This window comes from Camelina sativa, chromosome 18, assembly GCF_030686135.1.
Source record: "Camelina sativa cultivar CO46 ecotype springtype chromosome 18, ASM3068613v1".
NCBI lineage: Eukaryota > Viridiplantae > Streptophyta > Magnoliopsida > Brassicales > Brassicaceae > Camelina > Camelina sativa.
This window is the reverse complement of record NC_141897.1, coordinates 16985507-16999889: the sequence shown is the minus strand read 5'-3', so window position 1 is coordinate 16999889 and position 14383 is coordinate 16985507. Positions and strand designations below refer to the sequence as shown.

The following is a 14383-nucleotide window of genomic DNA, read 5'->3' as shown; positions in this document are numbered from 1 at the left end:
GTGACACGTCACACTTAAGATCAACAGAAGAACTGATCTTATTCAAGATCAATTGGGGCGATCTTATGGGTACTGTTCAATTAATTTTAATTTTAAAAGCCCTAAGATCACCCCATCATGTGATGCCCCGATAAATATGGCCTTAGATAGTGAAACTTATTATTGTCCCCTATTTCTTGTTTAATTTGTTGCTTTCACATTGGACTTAAATGGAGGATATAATTATCAGAAACAATACGCATGCATGCAGGTGCAACCACGGCTGGTTCCGGTGCGCCAATATGATCCATTTGATCCAAGGTGTTACATATTTGCGGGGTTTATCTTTGCGTCTCTTTCTAAGCCAAAGATTGATGATTCTTCTGACGCCATATGTGATTGTGCTTTGAAACGGAGGCCCGTAAAAGCTGCTGAAGAGATTATCATCATTTCACAGGTTTGCTTCTTTTTTTTTTACCCAATCTAATTTAAAAAATCTAAAATATCTTAGGAGATGAGGGGATATATATAACTTGAACTATCATTGTCCTTCTCTTGTGTCCTATTTCTTTGGCCATGAAAGCCTTAACCTAGATTAATTATAGTTTGATTTTCCACTTTCAAATTATATGCATGAAAACAAAAATTAATTATCTGTAGTTAATCTTGCATCAAGTTTTTTTTTTCTCTTATTTTTGGTGTAGGTGTTAAAGGATGCCATCAACGTCGGATACTATAGTTTCAAAAAATTGCAGGTGAGTCATTTATTGCTTATTTTCAAATAAAATGTTGTCCCAAAGACATTGATCGTCATGCGTGTCTTTGAGATTCAGAGGTATAGAAGTTTTGATAATTCTTATCCGATTAGTTTTGATAATTACTACTATTTATGGTGTAAACAGGTGAAGAAGGTGAACGGAGAGGAAGTGTTGAATCTGGATCACCTACGTAGACGCATCGAAAAATGTCGCACCGAAGTTCTGAGGTTGGACTTAGAAAAGGGAAAGGTTATAATCTTGCACAATAAATCTGCACGCGAAGAAAATTTGTTGATCTTGAAACGTCATAGAATACCATCGAGCATGTCCTAGAACCCTTTACTCAAATACTTTTCTTGGGTGTTATCTGTGTCCTATTAGAGAATCCATATAAAGCCCAAAGTATTGTCTTCTAAATAAGTCCAAAAGCTCATGTAAAGACCACCTTCAATGGTAAAAACCCCTCATGGGTTCTTACCATTATGTTAAACATAAATTTTGGAAAAAATTTCCTCCTCAATGGTAGAAACCTACTTGGGGTTTTTAAGAATAAATACAAATATACAAAAAGAAACAAAAGGAGATGCTATCTTCAAAGGTTGCACATACAAGAATACAAAAAGAACAGAAACTCATTCGCTTGTACTCATGGACTTGTTGGTGTCAATGTGTCATCCAAAGGCTGATTCTGTTTGAAAGTGCTTGTACTTGAGCCGTTGCTCTTTGAGTCTTTGTTTTTGCTTCTTCAGTTTCCACCTGCAAAATCACAAATTACGGAGAGAGAGAGAATCACATAATTAGGGAGTTTTACTGTGTCCTATTTCTTTGGCCATGAAAGCTTTGCCTAGCTTAATTAATTTGAGTTTCAACTTTCAAATATATGCATGATATGAAAACAAACCTTTGCATGGTAGGACAAAGAAGAAGCAAATGTAATAACAACACACGTTATTCGATTGATTTAATTTGGGAAATATAGCTACTGGAACCTTTTAAATGTTGTGCAACAAAGATTGGGATCCCTTATTTCTAGAGTGTTGATTGTAGTATTTGATCCAAGAAACTGTTATAGTCCGCAAAACAATTTTGTTAATTTATATATATTCATCCTCAACGGAAAGACGACTAAAACAATTCTTTTAATCATAGAAATGCAAAATCATGAACTTAGTAGCTGGTCTTTGTTATAACTATTTTTTATTTTCGTACTATTAATTATAATTCATTTTTCTCTATCTTTTAACACTCATTTTCATATATATTTTTTTTAATTTAAATCGTGTCGTTAAAGATAATTAGAGATTAACACTGATATGTACATATGTGTACGTACATGGTAATAAATTATATACTTTTGTGTACGTATATATATTAAAATTTACATGGTAAACATTCAAATCATGTATGAACGATCTTTGTATACATCAAATGTTGAGTTAATATATACATCGGATATTGAGTTATTTATAATATATGTAATCGGAAACAATGCTATATATAATACGAGAAATTTTAAGAAAAAAAAAAGTGAACTTACATGAGTTCAATGTATATTGAGATTGTGTACGTACACGAGTTTAATGTATATTGAGATTGTGTACGTACACATGTTCAATGTATATTGAGATCTTGTACATGAGACGGAAGTAAAATTAGTATGACATGAAAGACATTGTATGTTTGAAGGGGTTATATACGCTTAAGTTAATATGTACCTATATGGTTTTTTAGGGTTTAATTGTTAGGGGTTGTGTAGGGACTATGTACGTTTAAGTTAAGATGATCTTTTACATATACGGGTTGTTTAGAGAGTATGTAAGTTTAAGTCAATATGACTATGTACGTACATGGCTTAAAGTAATTTTTAGGTTTCGTTTAGGGGGTGTGTATATTTAAGCCAATATCATGTATGTAAATGATTTATGGTTTAAGTTTTAGGGATTTTGTACATTGAAATCAATATGATTGTGTATGTATACAATTTAGGGTTTAATTTCCAGCATTTGTCAAACTTGTATATGATATCATGTACTTTTGTGAGGTTTAAAGCTTTTTTCTCTTCATTTGTTATTTAATAAGCATGTCTAATCATATTTGTATTTCACTTGTCATTTTAGGTGCTTTGCGTGGAGTTTTAGAGTTTAGAATGAGTTTAAAAACAGAGCTAAAGAAGTTGGGAGTTTAAAAACAAAACAAAAAAAAATATATTACAAATAACCAACCAATTACTATTATTATATGTATACCATAATAGTATTGTCATATATACATATACAGTAAGTGCAACAATGAGAAATTAGGATACATACACGAGTGATTGTTTACGTGAGGGACTCAACATCACGTTCTCTCTCATTTCAAAGTTACAAATAGTAACTATTTTATTTTAATATTTTTTTATAAACGAACTAGAAAATTAATTAAGTTATCCCTTATTTTATACTTTATGTATTTTATTCTCGTGTTATCGTATACAACCTTTGTAAAACTAAAACATATGTATTGTGTACATATTTACTACAATATAAATTTTGTGTTGGCTGTGAACATGTATATTTGGATATATACTCCATAATATTATATAATCTAATAGACGTACACATAATCAATATTGCATGCAAATGAGCAAAGGAGCGGTCAAATAGGTACTGCACCACGTCAATGACACACAAGAATCTGAATCTAACCTTGGGAATCATTTCACTGATATCTTTGAGGTAAACACAACTTGATGGGTAAATGCCTTCAAGTTGTGGAACTCGAACCACAACGAACGTGAAGCAGAGACATGATACATGAATTAAAAGATCTTAAGGGAAAAGCAAGAAATGGTGATGTTTTACATCTTCCCCACCCAAAACCGTACATTAAAACACAGGAAGTTACTTGGTAGCCAAGTTTTCATTTTAGTTATGGTCAGACGCAATCTTAATAATTAGATCTCAGTTTAATTACGGTCAAAACCTCCATTTGTGGGCCTAACTCCAATCTCAAAACGCAATGTATTCGGATCAGTTTATGAGTTAGTGACCGGTCTAATTAAACCAAACATATATAACTCAACCGAGTTAAACCAAATTTGTTTATATAAAACCAATGAACTATTAGTATTATAGAAGAAAAAAAACATTTAAAAAAATACTATAAAATAACGTTCATCATTCCTCATCTAAGACCAGCGCACGTCACAAGGAAAATAAAAATAAAAAAGACTAACGCACGTCGTCGTAATTACGGTGAATTTAATTGGTTTAGAGTTTATAAATGTGAACATTAGTTAAACACGGTTCGTTATAAACGATAATAAACTTTCATATTTTCTTTGCTAACCGATAATTAACTATATATTAAAATCAATTAAAACTTCAACTAAATATTTAGATTTGTTTGGTTTACTTAGTATAATATAAGTAGTATCAAAGTATATAACCAACAAAACAACCAGACATTCCCAAATTAATTAATTAAAATTAAGAGAAAGAGACGTGGAAGGTGAGAGTCTCTTTCTTCATTCTCTGTAGTTAAATTACAAAGACGATACGTAAAAGAAACAACTTAATCCAATTTTTTTTTGCCCCAAATTAAAAATATATATATAAATAATGAATCGAAAAAAATCGTAAATGAAGGTTTGAAACAGCAGCTTTCGTCTCTTAAGTAAAGAAGGTCTCTCTCTCTCTCTCTGTCTGTCGCTCTTATCCTCAAAATATTTTCTCCCTTTTCTTGTTCTTAAGCGTTTCCAAAGTCTTAATCAAAGATTACTCCTTCGATACGACGCTTCTCATTCTTTTTTTTTTTTTTTAATCTCTTTTAATTCTTTTACAATTTTACTGTTGCTTTCGTTTCTTCGATTTTTTCAATCGTTGATTTTGATTCTTTCGTCTGGGTTTTTGTAAAAATTCGATCTTTTTTGTTTGTTTGTTTCTTCGATTGTGTGTTTCTGGCTTCGTGACAACTTGAAGAAGAAGCAAAAAATTCGAGTTTGCGTGTCTCTTTTTTTCAAGATTCTAATCAAAATTTTGTTAAATTTAGCTACTTTTTCTTGGGAGATTTTTTTTTTTGAAAAAAGTTGCAATTTTTATCTTCTCCCCCGTTTTTCTCGGAGATTCATTTTTGTTTTCTTGGGAAAAATCTCAGGCGTAGATATAGAAAAAATCGAAACTTTAGTTTTTGATTCGGAGAGGGCTTTTAAAAAGATCAAAGCTTTTTGATACTAAAAAGAGTTTCTCCAACATTATGAGGAAGAACGGCGACGGTTCTTCTCCCAAGTCTCCGGACGGGGGAGTTGTGTCACGATCAGCTCGTAGCTCTTTTCGTGCTTTGTCTAATTGCCTTCGGGTGATTTCATCTGGTGCTTCTACGGTTGCTCGTTCCGCTGTTTCTGCTGCTTCTTCCGCCGTCAGGGACGTTGATTCTCATCACGATCAGGTACTGTTTCAATTTGGAATCTTTCTTTACCTTAAAAGAGCCATCTTTAGGTTTGTTGTAAGTGTTTGATCGGTCTTGGTTGGCGAATTTTGAATCTTTTTTTTTTTGATTGGAAATAGGTACTATGGGCGGGGTTTGATAAGCTAGAGAAAGAGGATGGTGATGCTCGAAGAGTTCTTCTACTAGCATTTCAGTCTGGGTTTCAAGTTTGGGATGTTGAAGATACTGAGAATGTTCACGTTATTGTTTCTGCACATGATGGTCAAGCATCTTTTATGCAAATGCTACCCAATCCATTAAACTCTGGAGTGTTAGATGACAGGTTCTATGAGAGCCGTCCGCTTTTGGCTGTGTGTGGTGACAGTTCTTGGGAGGATAAGTCAAGTAAACAGATCAGTTCTGAGGATCCCGGAAGTGAAACCGTTGTTATTCCTACTAATGTCTATGTCTACTCGTTAAAGTCTCAGTCTTATGTGCAAACTTTGAAATTCCGGTCTACCGTCTACTCGGTTAGATGCAGTTCTCGGATTGTAGCTGTTCTACAAGTAGCTCAGGTTCGAATGTCATATTGTTGTCACTTTTGCTCTTTGTGATTTTGTCTGTTCTGAAACTAACAATGTGAACATATGTATTTGCAGATACATTGCTTTGATGCTTCAACATTGGAAATGGACTACACGATTGTCACTAACTCCATTGTGTGTGGCTCCTTGGGTGTTGGATATGGCCCTCTTGCTGTTGGTCCACGATGGATTGCGTATAGCGGAAGTCGTATTGCTGACTCAAGTTCTGCAATTTTCACTTCAGAACTTCTCTCACTGTCCTCATCACCCAGTGTTGCACAATTTGCCAGAGAATCGAGTAAGCAGCTCGCCTCTGGGATAGTAAATCTTGGAGACAAAGGGTACAAGTCATTGTCTCGATACTGTTCAGAGGTTCTGCCTAATCCATATATTCCTGGTTTGAAAAGCATTGGAGTTGTTAATGAAAATGTGCCAGATGCAGATAGCATAGGAATGGTAATACTCAAAATCTTCCTCAAGTTGTTTTGCTCTCAAGTTGATTTTCAATTGGTGTATGCTCTCATGTTGATTTTCTTGGTATGTGTGCAGGTTATTGTCAAAAATATCACAAACAAAAGCGTCATAACACAGTTTAAGGCACACAAAAGTCCAATATCAGCTTTGTGCTTTGATCCAAGCGGCATGCTTTTGGTGTCTGCTTCGATTCAGGGGCACAATATTAACGTCTTTAGAATATTGCCAACAGTCTCTACTAGCAGGGATGGGAACACAAAGACTTTTGCCCATCTGTTCAGGCTTCAACGCGGTTTTACTAATGCGGTAAGCAGAGCCCTTCTTCACCTACACATGTGGAAACTTTTGGTGCTTTTGTTTAACCTTAACTGCGATTTTTTTTTTTTAGGTGATACAAGACATCTGTTTCAGCAATGATAGCAATTTGATAGTGGTTAGCTCTTCAAGAGGGACAAGTCATCTGTTTGAGATTAATTCTGAGACAGAGGGAGAGTCTCCGGTTCCTTTATCTGCAATCAATAGGATAAGAAGCAAAAACAGCAGCGGATGGATTGGAACAATGAGTGATGCAGCATCTGCAGCAGCTGGAATGGTTGGAGGCTCTGTTCCGGGTGCAATCACATCCTCTTTCTGTTACTCCGATGAAAAGAGTAACAATAACTACTATGGTTCTCCTGTTGATTTTTGCTCCAAGACGAATCTTCTGGTTTTTGCTCCTTCTGGATGTCTGACACAGTATGCGTTACGTGAGCATTCGGTTGGTGTTGGTCATGAGAATATGGCGATGACAGGGTTTGATTTTGAGTCTGGTTTAGAGACTGAAGGAAAACTAGCGGTAGATCCAATAAGAAGGTGGTCCATGATCCAAAACCAATCTAGGAGGGAGACGCAAGATCACCACAGTGACATATATGGAGGTGGAACATCAGTGGACTCTAAAAGTAAAGTGTTTCCGGAGGTTGTTAGAAAACAGAGCGTTGAGGAATCTTGGAAAGTAACTAAGAAAGGAACAACCCGTGTGGAGGATCAGCGCCATTTGTTCATATTTGAAGCAGAGTTGCAAATGCATCTGCAGACTCAGCTACCGTTATGGGCAAGGCGAAAAGTATATGTTTCCTTCTTATCCTATTGCTAATAATGTGTTGTTTGGATGACCTCTTATACTTTTGTATTTTGCACAAAACAGTTTAGGTTTCAAGAACTGGTATTGAATCGGGGTGGAGAGATTAGTAGTGGTGAAGGAGGAGGGGAGATGGAGATTGAAGGCATCCAAACTCGAACAATTGAAGCAAGAACAAGAGATTTGGTTCCAGTCTGGGGATATCTCCAATCTCCAAGATCCGAACAAGTGGTAAACGAGTAAGTTTTCTGAATCTGATTATGCTCAACACTTTATTTAAAAGTTGTTGTCTTTGTCTCTGTCTCACTTTCTTGGCACTGATATTATGATAAACAGATCAATGCAGAGTCAAAGGAACACTACAGAAGGTGACAAAGTGACTCCTCTGGAGGGTCATGGAACAGAGACTGATCTCGGGGCTGTACATAGCGAAGAAGAGGAAATGGATTAGTAGAAGAAGGTGATGTTGCTCTTGGTTCATTTTTTTTTCCACACAAACTCAGGCTACGACTACAGAACAGAAGAAGAACACACACAAAAATAACTCTGGAAAATTGTATAGAAAAGAAAAAGGGAAATTGACATATCTTTTTAGGATGTAAATAGCTTTATTACTCTTTTTTTTTTTCTCTTACAGAATATTATTAGCCCCATTGATCTTAGGATGTTAAACGTAATAAAAAATAAACAAGTTCTTTACTTTTTTTTTTGGGAAAAAAACCCAAAATTTTCCCAAAAAAATACGCCGTCCATTTTTTTTTTTGCCTTTTAACTCCTCTAGTTATTAAATTTCTCAAAAAATACTTGGTTTAACTTCCGTTGTCTTTAAAAACCTTCATTTTATTAATAACGGTAGATCCATATTTATGACATAACGACTGTTAACTCTAATGATGAAAATGTTAACCATGGTTAAACTATAGCCGCACGTGGAGAACTAAATACATTGTGTTGCCCTCTTTTTCTTCTTTTTTCATATATCTTACATATGTGATTTTTACTTTTAGTTAATTGTTGTTTTTAATAAAATCCTTTTATGATGTTTGTTACTTTAGTTTGTCTCTGAAGTTATTAATATTTTAAACGTAGTCATCTCACGGACGAAGGGAAGAAAACATGAGAAAGACATTCATTTACGTGCAAGTGTTTATTTCGCAATTTGTAAAGAGAGAGAGCAGTTAAAAAGAGTAGAATTAAGAACATGGGATAAAAAATAAAAATAAAAATCAAAAACAGAAATATTCTATAGAAATATATTGGAGGAGGTTTGTTGCAGACAAATGCAAAAAAAAACAAAACTAAGTATCTCTTTCTTTCCTTTTGCGAGATTGGTTGAGTTGCACTAAACTCGGAAAATAAGAAGAAGAGCACACAAGTGGAGGAGAATAAATTTGTGAAGTATTATCCCGCATATAGGGAACTTCTCCGAGACTCACAAATTTAAAGTATCCACCTTCTCCAATGATAACAGAATATGTGTGGTACCGAACGGTCTTGGTTGTTTGATATAAGCCACCGTCGAAAATCACAACGAATTTCTCTTCCTCGTCAAGGAAGAAACTCCCAGCTTGACTAACATAAAAACTAAAAGGGCTGAGTTCAAATGGTCTAGTTTCCACCGTCAAAAACTTGCTCCAAGAAAGAGTGTTGGGCTCAATGCTCGTCGTAATTAACCCAAATATGTAATATGCGAGAATTCTTCTCTTTTCGTTCTTGATATAGCACCGCGAGCTGCTCTTCTTTAAAAGATGAGAGGACCACAATCTCACTGATCTTAGAGCGAAATGGAAGAGGCAGATGCGGTCCGAATCTCTCTCTTGTAAAATCAAAACAAAGTAAGAAATCTTCATAACACAATATCTCCATATTTCCACTAGGCAATCTTCTTATTTTGCTAGACAAGTTAGGTGCTATTTTATATCCACGGGGAGGCGCAACGTAATGTCCTAATTTCTCTTGAGCGTAAAAGTAAGAATTTCCCTTCAAAGACACGCCGCGTTGGTAATCTTGTATATGCCAGTTAGAAGTGACGTCGAGAACCCTCCATGAATGAGAGTTGAAGTCGTAAAGTTCGTACCCGAAATTGCCCTTGTCTTCAAAAGGGCGACTATCCATGAACTTCAAGATTTTGTGGTTACGGTTGATATCGTATCCTAGAGCATACGTGTCCAGTGTGTGGAATTTTGTTCTAGGTTCGATCCACCTTGTTTGACCCAAATAGGGGTTCCACACCATGAGCCTTGAGTTGTCTTTGGCTACGCATAAAGATAAGCCATCGCAGTAAAATATTTTAGCTATGTCGACTCCTTTAAGTAAGTCTACCTGCTTTATAGATAGATCAAGAAAGTCTTCGTCTTCCATGCTGTTGTTTTTGCGGCGGAGATGGAATCTCAGTGAACAAACCTTCGAATCCATCGCCACGAGCCTCAAAAACTGCTCCCTAGCCGCTCCTATACCCAAAACCCAATCTTTGGTTAAAGCTTTCCACAACGTGCAAGTGGATCGCCCGGTTCATATAGATGTTATGGGAATCTTGGTGAATATCAACCCTACTAGTTCTGGTGGAAGATCGCAAATCCTCGTCATTCTCCCAAGTGTAAGGGTTTCGCAAACGATGCAACAGATTATTTCTTTTATTAATTAGGGTTTTGTCTCCTTTTCATATGTTTTGATTTTGTGTGCGGACGTGACAACAAGTATGACAAGAAGAGCACACAAAAAATAACTCTCAAAAATTGTATAGAATAGAAAAAAAGGGAAATTGACATATCTTTTTAGGATGTATATATAGCTTTATTACTCTTCTTTTTCTTACAGAATATTATTAGCCCCATTGATTCATGAACTATATAATCTTAGGATGTTTTAAACATAATAAAAATAAAAGGTTCTTTACATTTTTTGTTTGTAATCAAGTTTAGAAAGAAAAAACGATCTTAAAGTAATAAATAAATTTACAGCTGGTAAATTGACATAATCAATGAAAACAAAAATATAAGTCACCACCAAGAACGTACCTTTGAATATTATATATACAGTAAAACCTCTATAAATTAGACATTTTATTAATTTATAGTGATAAATTAATAATTTTTATTTTATAGTGTAAATTAACAATTATTAATTTATAGATATATTTTTAATTTTTTAAAAAAATTTTGAATTGAGATAATTTTAGTAAAATAAGATTAAAATTTCGGATGTTGTAAATTTTATGGTATTAGAATTGAATTTGAAATACTTAGAAAACATTATTGACAATAAATTATAAATACTATAGATAAATTCACTTATACACATAACGTACATAAATTCTAATTTATGAGTAAGAATATCAATTATCGTATTTTAATAGTCTATCAAATTATCAAAATGTAAATGATGTCTATTAAGAAATTGAAAACTTTAAAAAGTTTTAGCTATTTTTATGAAATTTTATAGAATAATTTATATTATTATAGTTTGAAGATACAACATAACAATTATTTTATAGATATGAGATTTAGGAGTAGCATATATATATATATATATATGTATGTAAATTTACATGATTATTAATTTATAATATTATTGGGACCATATTTTACATGAGGATTTTAAAAAAATTATTATCTTATTATCTTATCGAATTTTGTTATTTTTACACTAGCCCAAATTGGAACTAGCAAAATTTATTAATTTATAGTGTTTATTAATTTATAGAGTATTAATTTATAGAAGTTTTACTGTAACTCTTAATAGAACATAATTAACTTTGAGATAAAATATTGTAGAATCCATAGTATAAATCTATCATCATCAGAAATTTTTGAAAGAAATTACCAACCTCCTCCATCTGCTCGTTTTCGGCCTTCATCTTTATCTCCTCCGTCGTGTCAGTCTTCGTCGTTCTCCTGAGATTTTTTTTTCTTTCTATTCTCAAGCAAAGCAAAATGCTTTGTTTTGTCGAGAATGTTCGAGAAGATATTTCTGAACATATAAATGGGCTTTATTATAAGAAGATAAAACTAACTCTTTATCTGCGTTGATTTTGAGGGAAAACTAGCCGTATAAATTTAATTGTTTGGTCAACCAAGTATATAGATTAGTATAGCCCTAATAAGAAAGGTGTTATATATAGAGAGATACAAGTAGTTTGCCAATCAAGGTAACTGACCATCATTTTTATATATTTACTTTTCTTTTGTTTTAACTTTCTGAAATATGCATGAATTAATTTGCATTGCCAAGCAAATGCCCCCATATTCTTCTACTCTTTTGAAAATCAATAATTTTTTTTTTGTAAAACTGCATGTATAAGATCATTAAACATGTCATTAACTACATCATTTACATATATATATATATATATATATAAATAAATAACCTGTGAGCATATAAATTAAATTTAAATCATTTGGTTTCCTAGGTGATAAAGGTCTAATCTAAATAAAATGAAATCGGCATTTAAAACTAATCAATTTGTTTTTAGGCTCTTATTTAGGTTTTTAGCCAAAAAAAAAAAGATCAAAAATAAAATCTAAGAGCAAGTGCAGTGCAAGATTTTCAAAGAAGTTCTCATATAAATAAATCAATAAAATATTAAAAAGTAAGAGAGATATATAATTGATTTTCAAAAATGAAATATTGAGAAGAGTAATTTCTCAAAATACCACACTTAAGTAAAATATTAAATCATCAACACTAATACATGATTGAAATCAAATATTAAATCATCATCATCATCATCATAATAGTACATGATCGAAATCAAATACTAAATCATCATTTCATAATAATATTACGACACAAAACAAAATATACCAGATTTAAGAATAGTATAAATCCGTAGCATAATAAGAAATTACCAGATCTAAGAATTTGTAACATAATAAGAAATTAAATTACCAGATCTGGCCATAGTCTCCTCCTTTACAGTCTTCTTCTCTTCCGTGTGAGTCTTCCTCTTCTCCGAGATTTTTTTTTTCTTTCTATTTTTAAGCAAAATGTTCAGTGACGTTTGTCGACAATGTTCCAGAAGATAAAGATATTTTCTGAACATATAAAACATCTAAATGTGCTCTATTATAAAACTAACCCATCTAAATGGGCTCTATTATAAAACTAACCCGTATGAGACTCTTTGTAAAATATGACATAGGCAGACGCGCACATGACTTCCGAAATCTCTATTGCTCAATCCACAAGTTGTCATCTATTTGTCTTACATTAATCCTTATCTCTTATTTGTCTGCTTTGGTTACTTGCAAAACTCATTCGTTCTCCAACTTTTTTTTTTTAAATTTAATGTTAAATTATATTCAAAATAAAAATAGCGTTGTTACAACTCAACTCGTGCGTCATGGGTTTGAAAAGAAAATTCTTAAAGAGGTTAATATTACAAAGAGAATGGGAAATGCAGTGTCATATTCTTGTTTTAAACCACACCTGAAGCCCCTCATCGAACCGCCTATCCCCTAAGCGCTGGATGGCCAGTAGTTGATCACGAACCTGTCTATCTATCCATTTGATTAATTCCCCGCCGTGTTAGGCCGTTGATCATCTCGCCGACCATTCCGTTCCCGCCATATTCTCCTACTTTTTTTCAGGTTACCTTATTGGAAAAAACCCTCAAAATGGAATTGGTTGAGCTGGTAATATTACATAATACTAAAAACCATCTAAAATACTCCCATCTTTATACATAAAGACTTCAAAACCTTGTGTTTGTTGATGAACAGGAATGCAGAGGAAAAAATTGGATGGGAAGAGATAGTGGATTCAAGATTTTAGATGGGAGATTTGATTTGTAAGAAGTGAATGAAGTTGCTGCGTCTGCTCAACTTAACTTATTGCAGGTCAAGCCCGCCGAAGATCCATGTCTTGTTCTTGCAAAGGTTAGTCTACAGATCCGTGTTACATCACACTTCGTACTTCTCATTCTGCATTATTCGTTAAGATAATAATGGCTTTGAATCTCAAGTTTTCTACCCGTGACAGCGAAAAGGAAAACACTTTATATATTTTTGTTGGAAACAATGAGATTGGAAGTTTAGTTGTTGTTCAATGATTTATGTGTGGTTTTGCCTTACAGCTCAAGCGTTGGGAACGAAAAGAATGCAACGCAAACAGTCTTCCGATTCTACACAAAATGCATGTCAAGTGTGGAGATACGGTCAAAGTTATATCTGGACGTGACAAGGGTAAAGTTGGAGAGGTTACTAAGATCTTCAGTGAAGATTCTTCACTCACAACAGAACCGAGAGGATGGAGAACCATATTCATAGTACTGCAAATTCTTCTTCATGTGGAATGTAACTTGCTTCGCCTTCACTTGTCGATTCTTCACATCAACTTTGTTCCCACACAGAACAATCGGAATGTTTTCACACACCCTGTTTAATAAATATCCAAATCCCACGTTACAATTTTGAGCTTTTCTTGTTAATGACAAGAAAATATGCAATTAATTAAAATGAAAGAAAAAAAATAAAATAAAATTCTTGTACCTGCAGAGAGATCACTGTACCATGTCCCAACGTTCTTGTATGTGATCTTTGCTGTGACATCAAACATAATTATGGCACAGTGACCATGGATGCTGCAAAAAAAAATTTATTAATGATTAATTGATTAGCTAAATCCAAATCAATATGGAATCTTTTCAATTCATATTCCTATTATCCACGCAGCTATAACAATCATGCCCTAATGTGCAAACAAGAGAAGTAAGATTACACAACAATGTCATCTACAGAAATCATTAGACTACAAATCTAGGATTAATATTTGGATTGATCGGATCTGAGTCAATGTTTTGGTGCATAGTGATTGATTTAATGGAGGTGATTTTTAGCTATATGTATGTATTCTCTTAGTTGGGATGTCATATGTGTATACATTGTAACCGACCATATTTAGGTGTAGGTTTTTTTTCTAATATCATTTTTAGTCTTGAGAAGAAGATACAATACAAGTTCCAAAAATCAATCATTAAGCCCATAAAATCACTATCTGTTGTCTCTTGAAACTTATGATGGAATCAATACCATCCTAGACCAAAAAAACACAAGCTATGTATG

The 14383-nt window shown here is 33.5% G+C and overlaps 2 protein-coding genes, 2 long non-coding RNA genes and 1 pseudogene across 4 annotated transcripts; 3 read left to right on the top strand and 2 right to left on the bottom strand.

The window, feature by feature from the left end:
* The first annotated feature begins 149 nt into the window (after window positions 1–149).
* LOC147923001 (putative protease Do-like 3, mitochondrial) lies at window positions 150–1311 on the top strand. The gene is made up of 3 exons (XM_087499252.1): window positions 150–436; window positions 684–734; window positions 882–1311. Exons 1-3 carry the CDS (start codon window positions 245–247, stop codon window positions 1068–1070), a joined length of 432 nt encoding a protein of 143 aa, XP_087355378.1. The 5' UTR covers window positions 150–244; the 3' UTR covers window positions 1071–1311.
* A 3035-nt stretch (window positions 1312–4346) lies between these two features.
* Window positions 4347–8021, top strand: LOC104761489 (autophagy-related protein 18f). Its single transcript, XM_010484577.2, has 7 exons — window positions 4347–5165; window positions 5285–5719; window positions 5804–6184; window positions 6278–6508; window positions 6591–7307; window positions 7389–7561; window positions 7659–8021. Exons 1-7 carry the CDS (start codon window positions 4974–4976, stop codon window positions 7771–7773), a joined length of 2244 nt encoding a protein of 747 aa, XP_010482879.1. The 5' UTR covers window positions 4347–4973; the 3' UTR covers window positions 7774–8021.
* Window positions 8022–8530: 509 nt separating this feature from the next.
* Window positions 8531–10290, bottom strand: LOC104763459 (F-box/kelch-repeat protein At1g24800 pseudogene; annotated as a pseudogene).
* A 766-nt stretch (window positions 10291–11056) lies between these two features.
* Window positions 11057–12349, bottom strand: LOC147923000 (uncharacterized). The gene is made up of 2 exons (XR_015588908.1): window positions 12210–12349; window positions 11057–11291 (listed from the first exon to the last, which is right to left on the bottom strand). It is a non-coding gene; the product is annotated as an uncharacterized LOC147923000 (long non-coding RNA).
* An 809-nt stretch (window positions 12350–13158) lies between these two features.
* LOC147922999 (uncharacterized) lies at window positions 13159–13482 on the top strand. The gene is made up of 2 exons (XR_015588907.1): window positions 13159–13198; window positions 13396–13482. It is a non-coding gene; the product is annotated as an uncharacterized LOC147922999 (long non-coding RNA).
* Window positions 13483–14383: the final 901 nt, after the last annotated feature.

Bases quoted from the DNA above. Each gene is read 5' to 3' on its own strand.
- LOC147923001 (XM_087499252.1), top strand. From the start codon at position 245: ATGCAGGTGCAACCACGGCTGGTTCCGGTGCGCCAATATGATCCATTT. The intron at 437-683 runs GTTTGCTTCTTT...TTTTTGGTGTAG, and splicing joins AGATTATCATCATTTCACAG to GTGTTAAAGGATGCCATCAA. The intron at 735-881 runs GTGAGTCATTTA...TGGTGTAAACAG, and splicing joins ATAGTTTCAAAAAATTGCAG to GTGAAGAAGGTGAACGGAGA.
- LOC104761489 (XM_010484577.2), top strand. From the start codon at position 4,974: ATGAGGAAGAACGGCGACGGTTCTTCTCCCAAGTCTCCGGACGGGGGA. The intron at 6,509-6,590 runs GTAAGCAGAGCC...TTTTTTTTTTAG, and splicing joins AACGCGGTTTTACTAATGCG to GTGATACAAGACATCTGTTT. The intron at 7,562-7,658 runs GTAAGTTTTCTG...TATGATAAACAG, and splicing joins TCCGAACAAGTGGTAAACGA to ATCAATGCAGAGTCAAAGGA.